We start from the raw sequence: 26950 nt of genomic DNA, 5'->3' as shown, positions 1-26950 counted from the left end.
GCAGGTATTGAGTAAAACAAAGAGTACAGCCTAGAATTGCGCTATTTGAAAAGTGAAATGAGATAACTTCAATTGTCAATTGGCGCTGTATAAATAAAACTGTCTTTTAATAAATCTGACAAGGGATTGATGTGGATTACGGGATCGGGTTGAGATCAGCAGGTTCATCAAGCCCATATGGTTCAATATGGATCAGGCCTTAATATAATTCTCTTTGCGTGATCTGCTAAATTGTATTGCATAAACACAGATACTAAACTGTTTCATAACCAGGGGATTTGAGCAAAGCTGCCCATCCATGAATTCTCTCTTTTCAGTGTCTATTTATTGCACAGTGTGCATTTGCATTTTGTCCAGCTGCTGTGTGTGGGTGGGACAACAATGTTTACTGACAAGAACAATAAAGCACAGTCCTTTGTGTACAAGTCCAGCTCATGGAAAGATCAAGGCCCTGTTCTTCTTACATGGATACTCAAGTCCTTAAGCCCAAACCTGCAAAAGTGCAGGATCATCAACAGTTAGCTGGATCATTTTAGGGTGAACCTCATAAACTTATTTTCAAATACAAATAGCTCATTATTACAATTGCATCAATAAAGTGTTGATATAATTATGATTTTAGATGGGAACATGCAAATCATTATGTTCTGTTGGTGTAAATTTTCAGAATGAAGAGATACCTGTACTTATACACGATCAAATATACACACCTACTTCATGTAACTGCAATCACGTGAATTTTCGTGCAATCCGATCAAATGAATGCTGAACATAGTTTTAACAGTCCATTAATTTTTCCTTTTAGGACATTTCTAATTAAGAGTGCACAGTTAAGTCAAGATAACTTAATCCAGGATTAGCAAATCAGTCCTCAAACTGCTTTCAAATAAGCAAATAAAATGGATTAGAATTAACAGTATTATTTTAGCCTGATAACCTGATAACAACATGTTAGTCTGAATTAGTTAAGCCACATTTGAAGAACAGGGACCGGGAGTTAAAACAGCACGTGCATCTTCCATTTTTACATTTGCATTTACATTCCTCACCTCTGCTTTTTGCAGGGACCTTCTTCTTTTCACATACACACACAAACAAACAACAAAAACATAATGCTTATTCTATCAACTAACAAATTAACCTATACAAGTAGACTCCATGAAGCAGAACAGGCTGTGTGGGTGCTAAAATTGGACCTAAACTGCTGCATCTCTACACAACTGAAACCATGAAAGCTTTGTCACACCTTCACTTAAATATACACATTTATGGTTTACCACTGTGCTAGCAGCAGGAACACAGCTCACCACAAACTGCTTGCTGCTCTCAATAGTAGGATAGCTGCTGATTGTGTAACATCTGCGTGCACAGTGCAGAGACGTGACATATTAATGGATTTGTCTCATTAGCTACAAAGGTTACTTTCCACCACTTCATTAATTACTGTAATAGCTGCCACTGTTAAAACATGTGAGATAGGATTGGTGCAATGGGGATTCGTGGATTGCTTGTTTAAGCATTTTATCACTCTTTTCATATGGGTGTTGACAGAAGTGGGTCTGCATTCTGTGATGGACTGATACGTGCATTTTACATTAATATGTCAATAAGATATTTAAGTGCAGAGTCTGCAAAGGAGGAATTCAGAAATTGCATTAAATCCACATAAACATTTTCATAAACCAGCTGACACATAAACCAAAAGACAATGCTGTTCCAGATTACGGCTCAGGCCTGCATATTAATAACAACATTTCTGAAACAAGGAAATTCGTCGACCATCGGATTTGAAAAATGAAACCAATCTATCTTTGGTGTTATTTTCACATATACCACATTATGCAAAATGAGTGTGTCGATGTCCCCTTTAAAACCAATCTGTGCTCCAAAACTTTTATCTTGCTTTATGCAGAACTCTCTTTCAGTGTTATAGATGTGGAAGATCTGAAGATAGGACATCTGCAGTTCCTCACTTTAATTAGTTTTTTTGACTTCTGCAACAGTATGAACACCTTTCACGATGTTACCTTGTATATCATCTGTAGAGCTGAGTTAATATGGGATGATACAAGAAGATACAGGTCAACCTTAAACTCCCTACCTCATTTCTCCTGCAGTGTGTAGCAGTTTTGCAGACACTGCAAAGAAAAGCAAGGCAGTTTATGCAAGGAATGTCAATGGGCAAGATAAATCCTGCTCCAAGAAAATGGGATTTTGCCTTTGTTATTTTTTGCCAAAGAATGTCCTCTTTCTCTTTACATTCCTCCCTCGTGGATACACATCACCTGTTTTTACATATGGAGACAAGATTATTTTATATATAACGCATTTCATTACAACCAAACTCAATGTGCTTACATTAAAATGCATGTGCAACGAGCCACCCACCAATCCAAAGACAGTGAAGACCCCACAGACATAAACCACAGACACAGAAATGCACCAAGGGATTATTTAAAAGGCTGCACTACGTATATTACTGACATCTGAAAATAAATCAGAGGTTCCTGACTTACCCACTATATTTCACATAGCTGCGTGTGAATGAATTTCCTGTCTCTGGTTGAAGTACGTTAGTCTTATCTTTATTTAGCTGTAAAAGCATCAGTTCCATCTGTGACTGTTGTCAAGCAGGAATATGTATAATTTAAAAAAGCAGTGGTCCAATAATTGACCCTTGTTAAATCCCTGATTCATTCTTTTAAAATGAAATCTTCAGATGTAAACATAGCAGTTCCTTTCCAATAAAGACCCTAACAATGTTGAGTGCTTCTTCATAACAGTGAGGATTCATTACTAAATAAAAAAATAATCATAGTCTGGAAAAACACTGCCTACTCTGTTTTACAATCAAAAACTCAGGTAATCTGCTTCTGCTTCATCGGGACTATGTGAGTGTGTTTCAATCACATTTAATTGATAGTCACCAAACAACTGAGCAACTGGCAGTCAGATTTGGATTTAGATGTTGCAGAACCCCGCATCAAAATGTGACATCACCTTCTTCCTACTGCGTCCCATCTACTTCAAACATTTGAGAAGCACGCAGACAAACACACAAAAGCACAAAATCTTTCATCTGAAATAACCAAAACTGTGACTTAGGCAGAAGATGTTGTGTTCATGCGCAACTGTGTCACTCAGAAAATATGTTTTCAGGGATTTTGTAGAAGTGAACAGCAAAGGCTTGAAGTCTTTCAAATAGAATGTCATGATCAACCGTATCAAAGGCAGCTATGAGATTAAGCAAAACTAAAATGGGAGTGGAAGGATGAAACCCGAAACTTGAAAAACAATATTTACATTCATCTCACAGTTCTCAAGAAAGCTTCTGAAAGAGTACATCATGAAAAGTTGGCAGAATGATGAATCATTTACAATGGTTCAGAAATAAAAATAGATAAAGATACAATATAGAGACAAATGTTTGGATCCTCTTGGTTAACCTCGGAACAATGGCTATACGTGCACATTGCAGTGACATTACTCTCAGTATTAAGTCTTTTTTCACTCTAAGCTGATGAGGGCCGACTCCGTTCAGCATCGAGGTGAACCTCATTATAGACTCCAAACATTTCTTTTTGTTCAGAAATCCTCCCCTTTGCTTCAGCAGATACTTGATGAATTATGAAGCTCTGGAGCTCCTCCCCGAGCGGATCAGCTCTTTCATCTCAGGACTGTCCCTGTCTTTGTTTCTTTTTGTGAGAATGGGTTTTAACAGGGCCTCTCTCTCTCTGCCTGCTTGTCTCCAAGACACATAGATCTAATGGCCTCAGATTCCCTAAACTGCAGGAAAGAATCCAGCTTTGTTTTATGGGCCAGAGATGATGTTTCCTGTTAGGGAAATAAAGTATTGTGGATCTGTTGCTCTGCCAAGATCACACTGTTTTTTTCAGTATATGCACAGTGATATAACTGAATAAAATAGAATAGATAGATTTACATGTTGACCAATAAAGAAACAGTCTGTAGGGCAACACTTTTTTTTATCAATAATTTAGACATTACACAATTTAATAAAAAATGAATTAAGCTTCTTACACTTTTTGAAGTCTGCAGTTGTAAATGTTAATAAGTTGTTTTGTGAATTTTGTTCCAAATGCTAAGCAGCTATTTCCAGAAGATCAGAGAAACGATCCATTGGGGTTGTCTTTCTGATGAACTAAAGAGCTAAACAGACAATTCAAGTGTCCTGTGGTAGGAGGAAAAACACCAGCCACAACCGTACATCCACCCATTTTCCACCGCTCATCTGGGTCTGAGTAGGGGTGGCAGCAGGCTGGTAGCCCATATGCAATTTCCCCTTATCTCTGCATCTGCTACTTCAATTTTGATCATTCTTTTTATGTTTGTGTCCGAGTCCTCCAAGTGCAAAACCATTTATAAATGGCTAAGTGGCTTATCAGAAAGTAGTCCCAAACATGGACCTTGTTCACAGCAGCATGAAGTTGCGAGTTTCAACAAATGTCTTAAAGTGGATATCTTTCTCCATTGGGAATTCCAGCTCATTGCTTCCGGTGTGAATAAGTAAACCACTGGCACAATCTGGGCCTACAGTTGACATAAAGCCACGGTCATGTACGCTGGCTCTTGTTTTCACAGTGTATCCAATAGTTCCTGTGAAATTCATTTATTTCATTGGCTCGTGTGACTCCTGCGCCCCGCGCTGTTTGCGTGCCATACGCTCTTCCCTCTGTCCGTCACGCGCTGTCTTTCGCTGTTCTCTTGCGCCAGAGCGTCTTAAGCGGTGAGGGTGCTCTCCTGTCATTGGTCGCTCCCGTTGTCTGTCAAGCTCGCTCTGCCGTGGGATTGGGTTTCTCCAGGAGCTGTGTCCCTCTTGGCCGTACCTGTCTCTCCGTGAGAGGCTAACAGCTCTTCCTGCTCCACGAGGAGCTCCCGCCCCTTCAGCCCAAGGAAGGAAGGAAGGAGGAACTTGCTCGAGACGCATGTGTCACTTCCAGTGTGCTGCGAAACCCTGCTGCTATGTGACTCCCCGGGATTATTTAGCTGGTTTTGCGGTTGGTGGGGAAGTAAAGTTAGAAAGTTTGGATTTACAGTCGGTGTTTTTGGGGGTTGCGGGGCGCGCAGGGAAGGTAGTGCAAGTGGTTTCGGAAGTGGAGCGTGGCAGCGAAAAGGAAGAAGGGGGGGGGGCTTTCCATTCCTGTGTGATAGAAGATAGCTCGCTTCGCTTGCTTGCCACGACGGGACTGACGTAGAATATGGCGGAGCATCACCCGGTTTCCGACAACAAACACAAATCCTCTCTGAACTCCGGAGCGTCGTACTCGGGGAACGGACGCAGCAGCACGGCGGTCGCGGAGAGAGGCAGCAACGCCGGGGCAGGAGGAGGTCTGTCCGGCGGCCTGTCGCAGCCAGCAGGGTGGCAGTCCTTGCTGTCTTTTACCATCCTGTTCCTGGCCTGGCTGGCCGGTTTCAGCTCCAGGCTCTTCGCTGTCATTCGCTTCGAGAGCATCATTCACGAGTTTGACCCCTGGTGAGTTTGTTCCCCTCCACACCCCGAGGTGGTTTGACCCGTTTGTCATGATAGGCTGCAACAAATGGACAGTGAGCCCCGCTGCACTGTGAGGAAGTTTGTTTTAAAACATGTCAAGTGAACGGTTCTAATATCATATCTTGTCACGCGCCTGAATTCACAAATGTCCTTGTTTCCAAATGCACATATTGGGTTTTCTCTGTATCTCGCCAGGATCATTAAGCTGATGGGAAAAATACACCACTTAATTTGGGCTCAGTTTAGTTAGTGCATTGTACCAGCCAGTGGAGGAGGAGGAGGAGGAGGAGGAGGGGGTCGTCAAAGCAGAGTAAATGAGGACAATGGTGACAGCTTCATCTGACGCGGGCTGAACCCGGAAAGACGCAGCCGCGAGGTGACTGGATGAAGTCCTTCTATCACAGATTTCTTCTGTTTACCCGCCGGGTATTTAATCACCTCTGCTGATTACAGAGTCTAATATAGTCTGTGTGCCACACAAATACTCCAATAGGAGCACATCATGGGCCTCAGCAACTTTACAGGGAGCAAATTATACCATATCCTGCACATAATTCCTGCAGGCTTTGGCAGGACATCAGCATATTATCCTTAATAAAATATTGTTTGTCCTTTTAGAAAAGCAACATGCTTCTTATTCTACATGATAATTTTCAGTATTCCCTTTCAGATAGCTTTTGGAAGTCTCATTTAACCCTTGCAGTAAGAGCATTTCAGCAAGACTTGCATTGAGTACTTTGGCCGTGTTGCGGTACAAGCTGCTGGTTTTAAGTGTGAAAAGGGTTTCCTCACACTGTGTCAGACATTAGTGCAGCCAGGCGGCAGCTGACAGTTGGACAGTGAGGTTAGCAGACTTTGCTGCAAGTCAAGACAAGCTGTAAGGATGCCTAGTTAAACTCTTTGACTAGCCTAGGCACCCTGACACCTGAAATGACTTTCAAAGCCATATGAATCTAAATACTGACTTATTGTCACGCAGGATAAGCATGAAGATGTACAAAAATCAGACTCTTGGACTAGGCATGTCTGCATTCCCTTCCAATACATATGATTTCTCAAAGCTTACCAGATTACACAGGCCAGCGCTTTGCCTAACCAGAGCCGATGCTCTGCCGTCATATTGTTTGTATTTCATTTCAAAACCTCTACCAGCTTGGCTTTTGCCAGAAATTGTCCAAGCCTTTTATTTGTACTCCAAGGGACTGTTGCATGGCACAAGCTTGCATTGCATCAGTGAAAGCATTTAATGATTATTCTGAGACCAGCAGTGGGGATTAAAACTGCCAGCTTCACGTCTGTCTGCTGAATAAAAGAGGAGGCTTGAGAGCTTTGGCTGGGCGAGAATCCCTCAGTTTCGGTGTGTCACTGTCTAAAAGCCTAATATGGCACGACATGGAGTGAAATTTATTCATACACTACTTCATTGTTCTATGATTCTCGCTTTGCTATCAGAGTGGCAGCATTATGTAAACTAGATGTTTGGATGGCTGAGGAGACATGTGTGAGACCTGCTGTGGTGGAGGGTTATACCCTGCAGGAAATGAGCAGATGATGCAATATGTTAAAGATCAGGTAATATTTGTTCTACATTTAACACCTGCTTAATGTATTAAAATCAGTCATACATTTTTGAATTGCATTACAGAATGCACCAATTGATTTTTAGATCAAAGGTAATAAATCAGTTTTCAAATAGTGATTTGAATGTCTTAGGCAGGCGTTAACAATCTTCCTCGCCTCATGTGTTGGAGGGGAAACCCCTGGAGTGTGTGTGTGTGTGTGTGTGTGGATTTGTGAAGAGGAAGTAGCTCGTCTTTGACTGTTGTAAATGTACCACAGGCTTGAGTTTGAACCTGCTGTCTTTCTGTCAAACAGACATTTTATTTGTGGGGAAGGAGTCACATTTTCTTTTCTTCAGAGGTCATACTAAAGAAACTTCAAGGTTGTCGGGCATTCAGGAGGATGAAAGCAGCTTGGATTCCAACCTTTTCCAATCACTGTTTGACGGCGGTTCCCTCAATCCCACAACCTCACTGTGAGGTTGTCGTCATTCTGGAGCTTATCTTTAAAAGAGGATCGCAGGAGAGCGAACAGTCGTGTCACCCCACTGCTACCCTGTTTGCGCCCTCTCTCCCTCTCGCACACTCTCTAATACGTCCTTTTGATGTGGCTAGTTAATAATCTTTTTTTTCCCTTCAGAAGTACTAGATCGCGCTTATTAGATCTGACAGCAAAGCGGGTCGGGACTGGCGACAGGCAGCCGGCCTCATAGATGTTATGCTTTGAGTTTGGGCTGTATTAATCAGGCACGGAACAGCATCAGAAAGAAAAAAAATCCCCAGCTCCATTAGTACTTATGTCTGTGTCTGATGCACTAAAGGTTGCTAGCTAGAGAGCTGGACCTCCCTCAGAGTGAGGTCTGGCAAGGAGACAGCGTCTGAGCTACCTGTCATCTTGTGCTCAAAGCTCCAGCTCATAGAATAATGGTGTATATAGAACTTTTTTTTAGTGCAATTAGTGTCACTTGGTGTCTAGTTGATATCAATGCAGTAATGAAGTCATTCTTCTTTTTGTTAGCATTGTCGTCATATCTGCTTCACATCTCAAGTAACCAAGATGATCTGTAGGACTGGATGTCGAACCTCAGTACTATTTTGTTAGTGACCAAAATGTGTATAGAACATGGAAAAGTACAGAAAGCTGGCACTGAATGTCTGGTCAGATTTGTTCTTTTTTGCTAATTTTTTGAGCGTGTAATTCATGATTTAATGGTATATTCATTAGACAAAGTTCTTATATGGATGCTTGTGTTGTGACAAATCACTTGTGCTGCTGACCGTTGCTTTTGGCATTTTAAATGAAACATTTTGCTGGCAGAAGATTTTGTCAGCTGTCAACTAATTAACATGAATGCCGTAGGTAACTTTCAAAGAGACCAACATCACACTCTGCTGTTTTCTGTTTTAATGTGAGTATAAATAAATTTTTCATTTGTGGGAAATATACCAGTAAAACCTTCATTCACATGAATATTTTAAGCTTATCACCTTAAATAAACTATTCTGTGTCAGATACACACTTAAATCAACAGTATCTTCTGCTGCTTATCTCATTTCCAGGTTGAAGCTGCATACTGTGAACATAAAGTTGGCTGACAGTCATGACTGTAGTGTTTCTGCCTTCTCAGCCAACAAAAAGTACAGATGTCAACTGAATCTTATGCAGCGGTTATCAGCCACGTTAGAAGCATCGCTCTAGTGTCCTACTGAGATATCTTATCTTTTTAGTTTGAGTCACAAGTATTGGAAACTGAACCTAAATGCGTTGGAAAAGCAGATTCTACTCGATTCATATTCAGTTAAAAAGCTATCAAACACAACATTAGTACCGACACTAGTCTCAAAATATTTCTGTACCTAGCCATGGTTGCAAAGTGATTTGAAAAGGACCTTGTGATCTTTAGAGGTAAAAAGCAAACATTACAATGGATCCAGTCTAAGACGAGAATTCTGTTCTGTCTTTCTTCTCTCGTGCACAAATGGAAAATTGGCCTTATGTTTATTGAGAATAGATGTGATAAAGTGTGCACTGTTGTTGCACCCAGGCTACAGAGTGGACTATCAGTTGTGCCATTACACGGCACTCACAGAAGAGAAGAGGATCAGGTTTTGTGTTCTGTAATGAACAGGTATTAGACCCAGGTTGCGTTGCTGTGGTACATCTGTCTGAAAATATCAAATTCTTCCTCTGTGTTTTGTGCGAGGAAAAGGTGCTTTTGAAGGTGAAAATAAAAAAGGGAGGAGAAATGAAAAGTGCCTGCTTGAAACAGAATAGGAAAGCAGATCCCACATTTAGCTTCATTTACACTGGCTGCCTCTTCAGATCTGATTCTTTCCTCACTTGTTTCTGCTAAATCATTTCATCTCTTCACTGCTGTTAAGGTCAAATGATGGAGTAAATTACAGGACATTCCTGTATTTTCCCTGCCTCAGAACCACTGCGTAAAACAAAAAAATGGATCCAAATCAGCAGTGCAGCACAAGGCTATGTCTGGATTTTGGCCGATGATTCATGAGAGCAAGTACTGTCCTGCTGTGTCCGACTAGGTGCTTTCAGCGGTGCGCTCTGCTCGCTCACAGGGGTCATGCCAGTTTGTGCCTCTAGCCAGCTCTGTTGCCAGACTAAGTCGGTCCACCTGAAACCTGATTCTTTAGCGGCAGTGAGTGACTCCGCCAGACACCATGGCTTTCACTGAGCAGTATAGGAAATGTTCTGTCCTGCTGTCTGCCAGTAACGGGCATCACACCAGCGGACGGACACTCTCACAGAGCCAGTGGGTGGCTGCAACCTTGTGCTTTACTCCGGCCATATTTGAGTTTAGGTTTTTGGTCTGACACAGAATGACCCCCAAAATAGCCCCCCCCCCCCCCCCCCCCCACACACACACAATGAAATTCAATCATACAGAACAGCCCTTTATGAGGCTTATAATGTTCAGTTGTTGACAGAAGGGCTGGGCCTGTTGCTGCATTACTGCAGTAACATGATGCCTACCACAGAGCCGAGCTCATTACCGTCATCACTGCTACTACTTTCAGTAATTCGTTCTCTCAGTCTTCATTTCCTGGGAATGATGCACCATATTAATGGAAAGAACACATTATTATTATTATTATTATTATGTATAATAACCTTAAATGTTTATGAGTTTATCTGAATAAACAAACAGGATTTAAGTGTCTGTTCCGCTCTGGGATGTGCTGCCCTATCACCATTATGAGAAAAATCACTGTTCCATCTGTCACTGTGCAATCATAGGAGAGGAGTTGAATCAACTTTATAGAAATTGCAGCCGCACTTGGTGGCGGTGTGTTGAAATGGCATTAAATCGAAAGGTTTTTCTGATATTTTTCCACTTCCATATAGAATATTCTAACTATTCTAACTTGGGGTCATTAGCTGACCCCACAAGTGTAACTATCCTTGTTGGGGAGACTACAGTTAGACTGATCAGGTAGAGACAGCAGCTCAGGCGTCAGGCTTGCAGATATCGGTATTCTCAGGGAATCTGCCAAGGTTGAGTCCTACAAGAATGTTTACAAGAACTTACTGGCTCCACAGATTATAGTCCAACTCGTGGGTAGTAATAGATTCCAATATGACGTAGCATTGGAGTCTAAGATAGATTTGTTGTTCTAGGTTAAGGCCAGTTAAAGATGATCTTAAAGGGAAACCTACAGGCACAAGGGGAAAGACAGAAACATAAAAGGGACCAAAAGACGTTAGTGCTTGCTGGCATTTGTTTGTTCACATGTTGTAGGGGGCGGCAGTGGCTCAGGAGAGCGGTAGAGCGGGTTGCCCGTTAATTGGAAGGTCGGCGGTTCAACCCCCGGCTCCTCCAGGCTGCATGTCGAAGTGTCCTTGGGCAAGATACTGAACCCCGAATTGCCTCTGGCGGCTGTTCCTCCAGTGAATGAATGTGTGTGACTGGTGAATGCAGATGTAGTGTAAAAGCACTTTGATGGTCGAAAAGACTAGAAAGGCGCTATACAAGTACGGAGCGTTCACATTCACATCAGTGTATCTCCTCAGCCGGGCTCAATAAACAATATGTTAAGTCTTCATCAGTCTCTGAAACCTATTCATCACAACTGAACCTGACTCTCAATAGTTCTTCAACACACACAATATAATGTAGCCCAGTTCACTACCACAATTTATTAACTCTTCTTTGTCGGTTTTACAAAGGTTGTATTTTTTAATGACTCATTGAAAAATTAAACCTGAGAATGTATCTTTACTTGGATTAAATACATCAGTGGCAATTAGATAAAAATGTGGTTTGTTGCATGTGTCTTGACCAGCAGCTTGTCTGCGTTTACAACATTGTTCCTCTCTCACTTTGCATTACTGGCAGCATATTATGAGCTGTGTTCGCCTGTTTACCGTGAACTGCAGTCAGGATTGTGTTAGTGCAGTTATTGAGAGACGACTTTTGGATGTGTGGAGACATTTCAGGTGAAATTACGTTTGAAATGATCAGCTCTTTTTTTTTAAAAGCCCATGTGTTTTTCAGGAAAAATCAATACTTTGAAATTGAAGTCTTGTACTTACTGCCAGAATGTTAAAGCAGAGGGGTTTCTATTTGTTTGTAGTGTACAACATTTTTATAAAAAAACTATGCTACCTGGTTATATTTGATCAACGCACACAGATCTCGGTTTATTTCTGTTCTAATTATTTACTGTGGGAAATAATATAATATGGGTTTCCCCTGAAAGGTCCTTTTGGTGCATGGTATGGCCCAGTGTTGGACCCAGTGTGCGAGTGATCTCTTGGATGTGCAGTGCAAAAACAACGTAGTGTAGCGATTCTTCTCCTTTTTTTTTTTTAATTTATTTATTTTTATAGATTTTTATGTTTTAAATTAGAAACCTTTAAAATTATATTGACCTCTATGTACGGACTGACTGTCAACGATTGCAGAGCTGCTGCTTCTAAACTCAAGCGAAGCCGACACTGGTACCATCAGGAGGTGACGGATTAGTAATTACTTTCCACATCACCACCTCCCTTTGCATAATAGAACATCTTCCCCTGTGTGCTAATTCAGCTGCTGTGGCACGAACATCAGAAAAGTGTCATTAAAACATGTTCGAGCTTTGAAGGCCAATTCTGTCACAGTAATTTGTTTTTCACCAGGAAATCCTTCCCACCGTGTACATGTGGACGATCCCCTTTATTCAGCTTACATAATACTAATTCTGGTGTTTCATTATGCAACATCCAGAATGGGGATGAGTCATTTTAAGCTATCATTCAGATGGGAGGGTGAAATTATTTTACTCATGTAAATGTATTTCATTAGAGGAAGGTGACAGAAAGAGCTTCCCTTCACATTCAGCAGTTTTATTCTATCTGCAGTCAGAGGAAGTAGATGCAGTTATCACAGTTTATCAGGTTGTGCATCTGTTAACGTTGCAGTATCTGCATGGTGGCATGGTTGCAGGTGGAGCTGTGTACTTTTCCAGCAGTGCTTTTTCGTGTGTGTGTGTGTGTGTGTGTGTGTGTGTGTGTGTGTGGCACGTGCCCATTTGCAAGTAGGGCTGTGATCTGCTGTGGCACTTCTGTGGAGGATAGTAACCCTAGAGCTAGATTTGTCCCAAAATACCAGTACTGTATGAGCATACTGACAGATTGTGATGATGAAACAGCTGTGCAATAAACTCTCGCGTTCTTGTCAGACATTCCCTGATCATGTCTCTTGTTTTTCAGTGTTGTTCTTTTTGCCTTTTTGGTTTATGTGATGTCACCCCAGTTTTCTTTGGTAGGCTGTTTCCTGAGTTGCCTCCAGCTTAAAGTGCACTACCTAAGTGAAGTGGTTTAACTAGTTGACCAGCTGAGAGTTTACAGATAATACATACAATATAAGATATCACTTATACATCTGGGGTTTGCATTTGTCACTCTTTTTTTTTTTTTTTGGACATTGTAAAGCAAATAGGGGTTTAACAAACTATTGACCCAGCTGTCAGTTGCTGTTTTGATTAACTGATTAATCATTACCATCTATAAAACATCAGAAAATGCTGAAAAGGGTCCCCATCATAATTTCCTACAGCCGAAGGAGATGTTTTTAGGTTACTTGTTTTGTCTAGCAGTCCAAAACCCAAAGAGAGTATTAGATATGCAAAGTGATTGAAACAAAATAGTTTCCATTAATCTTAAATCTTCTTCATTGTAAATATCAATGATACAAAATAGACTGGCTTTGCATGCACAAACAACACCACAGTCTCCAAAGCAAGCTTCAGCGCTGACCTGCTGCACTGGTGGCTGGGATGCACAGGTATTTTATTTTATTTATTTATTTCGCTAAACGGCTGACCCGAGGAAAGTTAACGTTGTGCAGCTTCCACCACGTGAGCGGCTGTAAGTAGCTGCTTAGCTCAGCCTCAGTTGTCTCTCTTTCAGGCAGTCCTGTCTTGTCAGTTGCTGCTTTGAGTCTTCTTTGGTCTCTTTGCATCCCTTGCTGTGCCTTCTGCGGATCCTGAAGCTTGTAAAGGTGTGTCAGAGTTATAGGTTTTTGTTGAGGCAGGCATGTCTTTTTGAACATCTTGAAGTGCCCGCTGCCTCTTTCAACTGTGAGAAAAAGCACTTGATCTTTTTTCTACCTCCCCACTGCTCTGCCAACACTGGTGTCCTTAATACTTCTCTCTGCAGAGGGAGAGAGAGATGTCTGGCAGTTAGATATCGTGTTTTTTATAAAAAATTATTTTAGTTGAACTTTAGCCTAGCACCAAAATTTATTTATTTGTTAATACAGTTAAAATATCTATGCAACATTACCTTCATTTAACAATTTTAAGTATTTATAAATGCACCTGGATCTCCATTAGTGAAAATAAACTAATATTTCAGTAATATAGTGATTTTGATGTGTTGTCAGAGTTTAGTAACCTTGCCATCGTGCTTTTTAATCTGATATAAGCCTATTTCTGATATTCACATGGATTTCCTGTATGATATTGGATAGCTGACATTTATATAACATCCTTGTGAAAGTAATTATAGAATTACACTAATCAGGGATGTTATGTAACTCACTTATGTTTGATATCTCTGACAGTTTGTCCTAACTATCAGTTGTAGCATTTGCGTCATAGCATTTTCTATATTTTCGCCTGTGTAGCTCGTCACCAGGCAAGAGCTGCACAGCTTCCTAATTCTGTTAACGTAGTGCAGGATCAAGCTTGGATAGGGATCTGTAGTCCTGCTCGACCATATGTCCGTGGACAAGGCGTAGTATTCTCTGCATGGGAGGCTGCTACTTTACCATGACATTCTTCAAACATGTCATTGAAAAATTTAGGGATGCTGTATGTAGGGTCCAGCTTTTTAATAGGATTTTTTTTGTATCCTATTAAAAATAAGCTGGTATTATCGTGAACAATATTATATGGGACACTCTTACTCTACACTTTAACATAGTTAGGCTCACTCAGCTTCCTCTATATACAGCCAGCCGTTGGTTCACCGCCAGCTCTAGAACTAGGCTAGACACACACACACACACACACACACACACACACACACACACCTCCTGAATGTCAGCTTGTTTTCCATTCACCCCACCACCCTCACCTCTTAGACCTCCCTGCTCTCCTCCTGCTTTGCTGTGTTTACCCCTGTCAGCATCTAATTGGCTTCTCTTTATGTCTCTCGGAGAATTGTCTCAGTGTGTGGTCTGACCCTGCTGACATCAAAGATGCTAAGGCAGTAGTTGCTTCTCAATGAACTGCTCTCAGATTGGAGGCAACCTTCATGACCTTGTAAAGCAGAGCAAGTAATAGTTTTTAACTCAGGCAAAATTGTTACTAAACTGTCTTTTACGGTTGTGTCTTAAAGGTCCTGGATTTTGATAATAAGGTGATATCAGGCACAGGGCATGAAAAGGCCATGTGACTTATGAGGTGCAACAAATAGCTAAAATTATTCTTTGTTTGCTGGAGGGTCTAATGATCGCTACTGAGTTGGATTATGACAAGTGTAGGATTTATATATATTTTTTTCCTTGACCCTTACTTCAAATAGGACAGGAACTTTTATTTCCTCTGCAGAGGTGAACACGACCTTAACATGTTTATGCTGCAACCTGAGCATCTAGGCCATCTCTCAGCGCTGAACTGAACGTGCAACACATACGTTGCTTTTAAGGATGCTTTACTACCAGGCGCTGTCTGACCAACTATTTCCTTTTTTTCCCTTTTTTTTCAAATAATTTTAATGACTACTCAAAAATCATTTCCCATCCCTAGTCCATAGCAGATCAGTTTATGCATTAGGGATGCTCCCATCTGAATTGAAATAAAATGCTATGCAGTTTGTTTTCAGGCAAAGATCCATTTGGCATCTACAGTAAGACATAACATGGAGAAAAGACTTTCTTACTGTGGTTGAGCTTTTTTGAACTCATACCAAAACTTCAGATGATTTGAATATGAAGCTTAAAATTTGGTGAATGGCCACTTTAACAAGTTCTTCTTGTAGGATAATAGCATTTTTCTGCTTTGATTTCCTCATGCTTTGAACAGCTTCTTCTGGCACCATGCCCCCATACTGCTAACACATTAGTTTCTGCAGTCTTTTCTAATGACAGTATAGAGGCACTGAGTAGATGCGCTGCTTTCCTTGCAAAGTCTCTCTTTATGCAGACACCACAGACACATTTAAAATGTGAGTGCTTATGCTGTATTTTTACTTCCGCCCACAATACTTAGACTAGACTACACTTTCTACTCCGTGTCTTGCCTCCTGCAGTGGTTGTGAATTAAATCTGTGGATGACTTGCATGATAAGTGAAGCACTCAGTACAACAGTATGTTTAAACACAATGTATTCTTTTTTTATTTCTGTATTTATGGATAATCATTTAACTTTGTCTACTGAACACCTCCATGTCCTAACCCATTATTGACAGATTTCAAGTGTTTAAATATATACAGTCTGCTGCAGAGCACCTGTCCAATTCATTACCTTTCCTCAACAATATCTACTACTCGCAGATGTGTGGGAAAATTGAATTAATTTGGGTTTGTTTGATGTCTTAAATGTGCATGCACAGATATAACGGTCAGTCCAACAATAGTATTTTAGCGTATTGGTGTGCAAACATTTGTTTGTGTGAAATTTTGTACCATGGCGGTGTCTGTTGGCATGATAAAATATTTATGCACAAGCTAAAAAAAATGTTCCCCTCAGCCAGTGGTACCTTTTCCAGCTGTGTCGGTCACAGTTTCACACAAATTCTGAGAAATGAAAGCCTCAAAAGCTTGTCAAATACTGTCGGTGCCTTCAGAAAAACTACAGTTTTTACTTCAGAGCCAACATCCTCATTCACATGTAGTTTATATAGTAAATTATTGTTGACCCTGGAAAAACAATCAAAGACATTTTTCAAAATGTTACATTAGCATAAATTTGTATTTTATTTTTTTGTCATTTATTCACATTCTGTTTTTCTGTATGTACATAATCCCAGATGCTCCTCGGGTGACATGAGTCTGACAGTATCTGTGTGTTGGGCTCATTAGCAGTCATCAGGAGGAGGCAAAGAGCTCTTTCTTGCTTTCCCATAAGGCCCAAAGACAGACCCACAGCCAGTGAGGAATGCAAAATAAAACACATTTTTTGTTACACCTGGCTTTGAGCTCCTATTCTGGACCGTTTTATGGTAGCCAATTGGTGATCGGTGTCATCAAACCAATAGCCCACATTGTGTAAAAGCTTATTTAGATCCATTTTTTTTGGATCTGCATTTCCCTGTTGTAGTTGAACTGGAGCTGCGAAACAGAAGTCATATTGACTTAACAGAACTAATGAGTAGCACTGGGAGACACGTTAATTCATAGTACAAGTTAAATAATTTTACAACACAGGGTTGTAGGGATGCACCGAAATAAATTCTTGGCTGAAACCAATTACCAATTACCACCAGGTTCACAGAAAATGGCATCAAGCGAGTCAGTTCTAATATATTGAGGATGTATTGTACTGTGGTTCACTGTCAGGCTACTTGTTTGTTGGACCTTTGCTTGATTCCAAGCATTTCAAACTGCATCAGTTCAGAGTGAATATGCTGCGCTTGCAGATTGTCCCATTACATTGAAGAAAGTCATCTATTACCATCTGAGTCCATTTGCTCTCTGTTGGGGATCAAATGAGTGTTGTTGGCTCTTGTGTGTATAAGTTGTGAGGATTTGTCATGGTTCATTTGGTGAGTAAACAGATGCAGGCTGGCTGCAGGTCCCTCTCCTGCTCACTGTTTCCTTCTCTGTACTGTCCTACTGAAGGTGTCTTCACTCCGTTCCATAGCTATATAATTTGACTTCTCATAATTAAGGGCCCATCTTGGTCAAATTTACAATCTATGACTACATTATTTCTTGGATCTAATTTGAAATGGTCACACTACACTGGAAAGAAATGTTTTTTTATTTAGCTTTATTGGATGTTTTCTGGAACTTGAATGCTTACGTACACATAACAGAACAGTTGGGCTGACACTGTGAGAAGACGTGCTCTGTGGTGAGACTAGCTTTTCTCTGCCGTGTTTTACAAATTGGCATTTTTCACGGCAGACATTTTGACTTGAATTAATGGAATACAGCCATAATTAATTTCAGTAGCACAGCTGTGTTTCCTACTGTGAAAATGTCAAAATGTGTTCAATGAAACAGGCCTATTGTCAAAGGTTTAGCAGTGGAAACCTATACAGTGGGGAGAACAAGTATTTGATACACTGCTGATTTAGCAGGTTTTCCTACTTACAAAGCATGTAGAGGTACACTTCAACTGTGAGACAGAATCTAAAACAAAAATCCAGAAAATCACATTGTATAATTTATAAATAATTAATTTGCATTTTATTGCATGACATAAGTATTTGATCACCTACCAACCAGCAAGAATTCCGCCTCTCTCTTGTTATGATCTTTCCTTTCATCCCAATGCCCGCTGTCACAGCAATACTTTCCTATAGGACCCAGTCAGAGACCCGGTTAAGCGCATTTACGTAGCTAAGAAATCTGCTTTCTCAGGAGAAATCTAACTGACAAAATTGTCTTTCTCTAAACCCTTAAGGCTCGAGCAGATTACACGACTTTCAGCGTCAGGCGATGCCCGTGCTGTTCACACTACACAACTTGCCGTCTTGTGACGGGAGTCGGTCGTTGTGGCGTTCACACTACGTGACTGATCGGTGACAGGGGGTCATACACTACACGAGCTGACAGCGGCTGATCCACCAGACGCAGGTCTCCAAACCACGTTTTGTCAAGAAAACTTGTGAAATGTGAAATGACGCAAGCCTACACATGAAACAGCTGTTGTTTATTATAAAGAGCAGTTATAAAGACAAAGAATCTGGGTGAAAATTCTCATTATGGGCTCAGTGGGACTTTCCTGATGGATAATAATTATATGATATGAACAACTGCAGGGTTGTCTTGTGGGGTACCTCAGGGTTCTGTCTTGGGACCTATTCTTTTGCTTCTGTATATTTTCCTTCTAGGACTTAGATAATTAGGCAGTTCAGCGATGTATCTTTCTTACATCTTATCTTTTATGGGGATGATATTCAGCTGTACTGCTTGTTTAAGGATACCGAGTTTTATAAACTGTCATCTTTAATTAACTGCTTGACCTTTATCAAACTGTGGTTAAGTGACAACTTCTTGCTGCTGAACTCAGATAAGACTGAAAGAGTAATTATCGCCCCTGAAAGTAGCATTCCCCAGATTAAGCAGCATATTGACTTAAGCCCTGGACATCGCGTACACCAGATGACTGACATGCGTATCTTGCCTTCCTTTGTGCACATCTCCAGAAATTAACGCTACGAGTTCTCAAGATGCAATTCAGCACATGAACGTGGCATGAATGTTGATCTGATGGTGCCCCACCACAGTCTATTTTGTTCCGCCATAGTTTCAAAATGAACTAAAAATATGTTAAAATTAAAGACGGTGCCGCTGATCCCTGCTGCTATAAACTCACATGCTCACACACTTTGGCATCCGACTCGAGACAACCACTTTTCCTTTGAGGTAATTACGGTAACTTTAACAGTGTTTCCACTGTCACTCGTTTGTGAGAACGAGATCATGCTAGCTGCTAAATTTGGAGTGCACGCGTATTAGAGCCTTTATGGTAAATACAGTTAAAAGGAGCAGAGCGAGCTGTCAGGCAGGGTTAACGGCTTTAGTCTGTCATTTTCTCTCTTTACAAAGTGTTACAGTATGAGAGTCTTACCTGAAGAGAGGCTGTTAAGTCTTAATTGTACGATACGAGCACAACATACAATATAATTTATGAAATTGCTTCGGACATGGTGAATATAGCGCGAGGATACACATGTGACAAAGTCTGGTTTTCAAAATAAGGTGTTAACACAACATGTATGGGAATAAGATTAATTGGATTATGTTCTCAGGAAGTATAAAACATCTTACATGTGTCCATTAAAAATAAAATGGAAATTACTTCCAAATAATTATTTGATTCAGGGTTGCAGGAAAAACATTAAATACATCAGTTGACTTTTTTGCTGTTTCATCACCATTTATATCTACACAGTGTGTTTATGATCAAATTGTTTACTAGGATACAAACTTGTTAACAAGACTGCAAAGTTCTTCATAGAGCTAGCCTCTTTATTTTGCTTTTAAAATGCACCAAATTAATGCACTTAACTTTAATGTACGTGTTTTTCTTCCGGAGGGGCATGCTCCCGGACTCCTCAAGAGGATCGATGTCCACCCACCGTAGTCTCACAAAATCCTGTGGGAAACACTGACCACTCTAAACAATTAGTTAGAAACTGCTTTTTTTTCTTTCAACTGAGAAATATATCCAAATTAAGGAGATGATCATTCATGCTTTTATTTCCTCTTATTTGTTTGAATAAGAAGAAGCTTTACCATCTCCAGGCTGTTCAGAACACTGCTGCAAGGCTTCTAACTCACATTAACAAAGGAGCGCACATTACACCTGTTTTGGCATCACTTCGCTGGTTACCAGTCCATGAAGTTTAGAATTCAATTTAAAATTCTGGTCCTTACTTTTGGAGCCTTGCACGGGCAAGCTCCTCCGTACATCACTGACTTGATACGGCTTCACACTCTCATTCTGAAGCCATCAGGTCAGAGGCCGTTCCCCACACTCACCTAAAGACCAGAAGGGACCAATCATTTCAAGCAGTGGCACCTTGGTTGTGGAATCCATGGCCTCTATTACTACATTGTGTGAATTCTGTTGATTTCATTTAAAAAGCAATTGAAGACTCTTATTCAAACAGGCTTTTAGTTAGACGAGGGTTTAATGGCTGTCTGATTTATGTTTTTCATATGTGTGTGAATGTTAGTTTCTGTTTGAGCACTTAGGCTCAATGAATGAATGCGTGTGAATGTTGAATGTAGTGTAAAAGCACTTTGAGTGGTCAAAGACTAGAAAGGCGCTATACAAATACAGAGCATTTACAGAGCATATTTCTCACTTGTATCACATTTTATCCCGCTAACGGGAATGGGGGTAAAAAAAAAAAATGTGCGGCTAGGGCTGGGCAATAAAACAGTAATAATTATCACAACATAATTTCCCTCAATATCATAGATATAATATAATAGATGTTTAATATATTGTCAATAAATATTTGGTTTAATTCATTTGAATCAGACAAATTAGCCTTTAATTTTTCTATTAAAATATTTATTTTGTTGAGAAAAAGGGACTGAAAAAAGATTTACTAATCATATTTGTTGAAAAACATATTATCATAATAGTTTTGAATGTTCTACCTCAGATTTGTGATCCACTGTTTGGCATCAAGTGTTTGTCACAGTCTGACCGTAAAGAAAAGTTTAACCACATGATTAACCATCTGGTTTCTTCAATTTTCACACAGGAGCAAAAATCAGCCTTTAAACTTTAAAGAAATGATGATTTGACATTTATCGTGATAATTATCGATATCGAATGATATGAAATGTGTTTATCGTGGTATCGCCCAGCCCTACGTGCGGCTGGTGTAGCCTTTTCAAATGTTATCCACCAAGTGGATCACATTCTGATAGTGAAACGAGTCATTTCGCTCGGGTTGTGACGGTTCAAATATATTGATCCACCGTGTTACAGCTGCTGTTTTGGTCGCTAGTAAAAGTTACTTCAAAGCACGGGCACTTCCTGTCGGCTCGGAGGCATTGCGAGGCTACCCAGCCGACCAATCACTGTGCTTACGGTCCGCGTCGCCTCGAAGTGTAGTGCAATTTTTGAATTTTTACGCAGAGGCTACGCCGTCGATTTTGACGCAGTAGTATAAATTGCACTTAAGTCAACTTGAAACACAACCCTAGCAGAGAAGCACTGTAGAAAAAGGTGAGAAAGCTGTGGTCAGTGCTGCAGTGGAAAACTACCGATGATTTCCTTCCCCTGCTCATCTGCTGCACTTCCTTGATATTCATGCCCATGTTCCTCTGCTTACATCGGCACATTAAAGGAAGTGACTGCACAGCTTACTTCCCATCAAAGACATGTTGGTACCCTGATTAAATGTACCAACAAAGCTAGAAATTATCATAATGGTGTTGCCTTGATTTCACATCTGATTAATGTTTTAATGTGCCAACAAACAGAGTCTCTGCGGCTTTCACTGATAAATATGTATTAGGATTAAACGTTCTTTGTCCCAGTTTGAACACTGACAATAAAAGACAAAGGAGCTTGTTTGCCTTGTGTTACATAACATTACAATTTGCTAATGGTAATGAAAATTAGATGATTTAATTGAAATAAGTCAGACTCTGCTTAACTCTAGGCTTGTGTAGTCCTTCCCTCCCTCCTTCCTCTTCCTGTCTCTCGTATCATTCCCTGGTCTTCATTGCGGCGCTGTGCCTACTCCAGCCATTAGGGTGCTGCTGGTTGGCAGTTAGATTAGCCCAAAGCCTTCCTCTTTGATGTAACCCAGCCAGTCCCTGCACTCTCTCTTTTACTCTTCTGTTCTTGCTCTTTTTTTTAACTCCATGTGTCATATTTCTGTCTCGTGGCCTACGCATTTCTTTCTGCTCCCTTTGCCTCTGTTTGTCTTGTTTTTCCTGTCATGTGACCTGACTGCCTGCAGTGCAACAGGCCCTTACATGTTAGCCCAGATGGCAAAGTGAAAATATGGGGATGTTAGCGAAGGCGGTCGTATTTTCCTTTTGATAAAGAAATAAGAGGAATCTAAATGCGGAGATGTGTCTGTGTTGCTGATTGGATGCTGCTGAATCCTGGCTGGTGATCTGACTGACTAGAGGAGAGTGACCTGTAATATCTCAGATCACATAGCCCATCTGTATCGACAAGAAGCGTTCCACTTAGATAGGAAATACTGCAGTAAATTCATCTTAAAGCTGTGTAAAGACGGATATCCTAAGTGTGCCACAGAGCCGAGCTGTAATATTATAATAACAGTATATTTCAATGATCCTTATTTCTGATTGTCTGACAGGTGTTTAAAATCGTAAAAGTCTGATCGCTGTTTTGGAAGAGTGCAAAAGGACTGTGGGTAACCATAGCAACGATATTTGAATACTGCCTACCTTGTTTTTCCGTTGGTTTAAGGCCCTTTTGTATAAGCATGAAATAAGCTCCTAGGTGTCCTGATACAGAACGTTCCCAACTGCAAGTGTTCAGAAGTGCAACAAACTTGAACTTTTCAACCCACAGAGGTCACCGAAGCATTGATTGGTTAACTGTGCAGAGGTGAGGAAGTAAGCGGGGTTTGAACTTCTCTCTTGCTCATTTTTCATTTGTTACACAACTACTTCTGTCACTTTTTTTTATGTGAACAACCTAGTGCATCACAATGAATGCCTTCCAGGAGAGACTGTCTGGAAATGTGCTGTTATCCCCCTCCCTGTGACAGCCTGCTTTTCTCTCCGCCCTCCAGTTTTACTGCGTAACCATTGCAAAATACTTACAAATTACTACAGTCAACTTACTTTTGCTTTTTAGGTTCATTGTGTCATTTTTGTTAGTCTGCACGAGTCCCACTAACAGTTTACCAGCTTTCTAAAACCCAAGTAAAAAGTGTTTCATTGAGCCCCAGTTCACAGAGAGAGCCGGCTGTGAATTTCTCTTTCAGCCTGAGAGCCAAATGACAAATAGGACAGTCTTCCCCCAGAAGCCAGACTCATGGAAACATATTGCCTCCTTCATCATGTGGGCAGCCACCCACCATAGATAGGCCCGTGACCTCTAATTTAAGAAACAAAGCTCCAGGCCTCACAATGACAATTGCTGTAGTACACTACTCTAAATGTATTTGCAACATTTTTCCTCAGTTAGACCCAGTGCGGCCACATCGACCTACACGTTCCACCGCCTTTCATAATGGGAATGGTTATGCTTTGTTTTGCACTCTGATGCCTGTGATGACGCAGCTTGTATTAGTATAAATGGCCTGCTTTTTAATATAAGCATATATAGAGCAGCAGCCATTTCTGCTGCGATAGCTCTGTGTCCTATATTATTAGTAATCTGACCTTAGTGTGCAAGGAGGCGTAGTATTGGAGAGTCAGGATATTGGGCAAGAGAAAGGGAGTGAATGAGCAGTCTGCTTATGCTGTGGGATTTTCATGGTCTCTGCAAAAGTTTTTTTTAAAAATCATATCTTTTCGGATCACTCACATCAGTAATGCAGTAAACAAGCAAACCAAGGCCATGCAGCTCCGTCTATAATGGCTCAAATACATTTTGTCAGATGGTCTGGAGCCTATAGGGCTAGCAGTCCATTCTCATGAATGAGTCTGCCTCCATATTCCTGCGAGTTAGATTTCATGGTCTGCATTAAATAGTCCACAGCAGATACACACACACACACACACAGACAGACCTGCTCTGCTGTATCGTCTGTATTCCTAATAAACCTTGTGATTTTTATGGTGTTTTTGCAGAGGAGCCAGCAGACGTTCACAAAAAAGCAGTCCTCAGGCCAAGGCTGCTGTGATATGAAAAGAAATTGACTCATCGCTCAGTAGAAGATATGAAAGACCGAAGCGCACACTACTGTCGGTTCAAAGCCCGTCTGTTATCAGCGCGGTAAACGTGCCAGACACAATCTGAATGTATTGGATATTACAGATCACCAAGTAACCATTTTGATTTTGTTTAGCCAGTTTATTTGGTAATGCTCATATCTTGCTAACATGTGTAGGAACATATTGTTGAATGTCATAACTTGGGAAATCACTGCTTGCAGGAGGGAGGAGTAAACTTGTAAGCGTAACCTAACATCTCCTAAAATCTTGTTTTTTGCTAACCTCCAGTGGTTTATCTTTTCACCTTGCTGCAGCGAAGACAGGTGCGCTCCTGGACCTGGTGACATCACTGTTGGGTGAGGGTACAGGTTCAACTGAACACACTTCTGACCACGCCTGACATTAGTTTGATACCATGTTTTTAATGTGCCTTGAGTTTCCTTTCAAATGTCAGGTTCACACCTAGGAAACCTAAAGGAAATTGGATTTTGTAAGATGTGAGGTTACACCCATCTTTTTTCTTATGTAGAGGCTTTTTAGCAGTGTGACCTTATCACTTGTGTATCCATGCTGTGTACTAAGCACCAAATAACTTGCTCTGACATGCAGGGTGAGTAATGGCACGAAGCCACCAGCTAAATGGAGGTCAATTTTTGCCGTGGCTGGTCAGTTTGTCTGCTCGGTCAGCCATAGTGGCAAGTTGTCGTCCATCAGCTGCAGATTGTGTTCAGCACCAAGACTCTGTTTTGACTCTTTAAAAAAGTGAAAATAGCAGGTTAACTCTGAGTAGTGCCAGACACCGTGGGTACAGACAGAAGTCTGCTCTCTGCCTTGAAGCCACAGCACTGACAAAACAAAGAATTTTAAGAAGCTATGGTGTGAGGTGATCAGTCATTTGTTATTTTACAACACAGGATTGCACTTTGAAATGGAAGTTGTAGCCTCTCCATGCTACACACACATACTGCATGCAAATATTTGACATTAGAATAAAAATAAATGGTGGTATGTTTGTATGTGTCTCTACTGTGTCTCAGTAGATTATGAATAACGATTAAGTAGCAAATAATACCTTTTCTTAAAACAAGGGCATTTTTATCACATTGGTGGATTACTCGTTTTAACATTTTTAGTTAAGGTTAATTAAGGTAGCCGCTTTGGTCTTAAGGTAGTTTGTTAACCGTGGCACCCCTTCAGTGATTTCACTTTTTCATTTTCACCCCCTAAACCAGCCCTAAAACTCTAGTTATATTACTAAACTTACTAAAACAATAAAGCAACTCAATCCCGACGAGTGGAAGCATCACTGGCTGTAGCAGCCGTTGTTTCTATTTAGCAGTTTAACGTTGCTGTGCTGCTTTAGCACATGCTTCAATAAATTCGATGTAGAATTGCTGGCGGTTGAAAGCTTGTTGCTGGTCGCATAAAGTTAACGGCGGACGACAATGTTGTATGGATCTTAGACTGTGACACAATAATGGCAGTAGCTGCTTAAAGCTGTGGAAAGAACTCCTCTCTCTCCCTCGTACTGTTTTGGAAATGGTAATCCCTTACACTACTAGTTATTGGGAAAAGTAGTAATATTATAGTAAAGCGTTATTTGTCACTGAACACTGGTTCACAAAAACTAAGATGGCAGAACTGTAGTCCATAAACCAATGGATGATGTCACAGTGGCTACATCCACATCTTTTATAGAGTCTATGTAATGAACACTAAAGAATGGCACCAGGATCCATTGATAGTATAATAAAGTCACTATACGTGTAGTTTACTCGTTCAAACAAGTGGGTAAAGTGTGTTAATATTTAATGTAAACGTGTCCTCGTTTTTGATGTGGCAAACTGTTGAACTGAAATGTAAGCCTACAGTAAATGTGCAGTGGAAACAAAATGAAACATGCATGATGCTGAACCCTGACCCTAAGGCACTCACTTTGAGGACCATTGCTCTAGAGTAGCTGTAAGCGGCTTTGAAAATCCCTGCATGCCGCAAAAGAGGCAGCACCAAGCCCCTTTCTAGCTTAAAATTATTAATGGCTTATTAATACAATATGTTGATAAGCTGCAAGTAGCCTACTTGTGTTATTGTATAGAGTTTTACAAATATGTGCTACAAGAGAAAATGTTCAGAAACCAAGGTGAGCTGGTTGACCTGCGCTGTTCTATGCACAATATGTGGTCAATAGGCTTTTTATTATTTTTCCAGAGGCTATATAAAAACCCCATGCTTCCTCAGTGTGCTGTGTGTGTGTGTGCAGTGAATGCTAGTTTGCAGAGCTGGTCTGTCTCTTCTCCTGTGATCTGTTCCTAAGGCACTCAGATGTGTTGAGCAGCTGGTTGCAGAAGCAAAGCAACTCCTCATTAAATAATCATCATGACTGCAATGGGTTTAGACAGTGTTGTTGTTAGGCTGTTAGTGCTTCTGACTGACCAACCAGCACTGCTGGAGAGCCAAGCCTGTGACTCTGCTTTTATTAAGGCATGGCAGTTATGTAAATGCTGTACTCCATCACTGACTATGTGTGGTCAGAGAATCCTATTCTCTATATGTGACTACAAATGTAAATCTAACTTTCTATTCTAAAAACTATTTTATCTCATATATTATTTAAGTTTTTGTTTGAGTTTAGCACTCTGGACATGCATGCCAAAATTGGACATCCCTTGAAATTGTCGAAGGTCAAAAAAGTTTATAATCAATAATAGTGCAGAACTTTCAGCTGCTCCAAACCCTTGCTTCACCCTCGCGTAAACTCTTCCCCTCCCAGATTGCTGCTTCAGGACCTTTTTTGACTTGGTCCAGCACCAAAAAAGGCACAGTTCCCTAATGCATATTTGATAGTGTCTGCTGTCCAGGGAAG

General features: G+C 40.7%; 1 protein-coding gene across 1 annotated transcript in view; it reads left to right on the top strand.

The window, feature by feature from the left end:
- The first annotated feature begins 4908 nt into the window (after window positions 1-4908).
- The window catches only part of LOC119898105 (dolichyl-diphosphooligosaccharide--protein glycosyltransferase subunit STT3B-like), a 57408-nt gene continuing 35366 nt past the window's right edge, over window positions 4909-26950 (top strand). The window contains exon 1 of the mRNA XM_038712265.1: window positions 4909-5494. Coding sequence (XP_038568193.1) covers window positions 5220-5494 — 275 coding nt within the window. The 5' untranslated portion in view covers window positions 4909-5219. The remainder of the gene's footprint in view (window positions 5495-26950) is intronic.

Source organism: Micropterus salmoides, unplaced genomic scaffold (assembly GCF_014851395.1).
Source record: "Micropterus salmoides isolate LMB-PRFRI ecotype aquatic unplaced genomic scaffold, ASM1485139v1 Ms_hic_scaffold_11, whole genome shotgun sequence".
NCBI classification, from domain to species: domain Eukaryota; kingdom Metazoa; phylum Chordata; class Actinopteri; order Centrarchiformes; family Centrarchidae; genus Micropterus; species Micropterus salmoides.
This window is presented reverse-complemented; position numbering and strand designations above follow the sequence as displayed.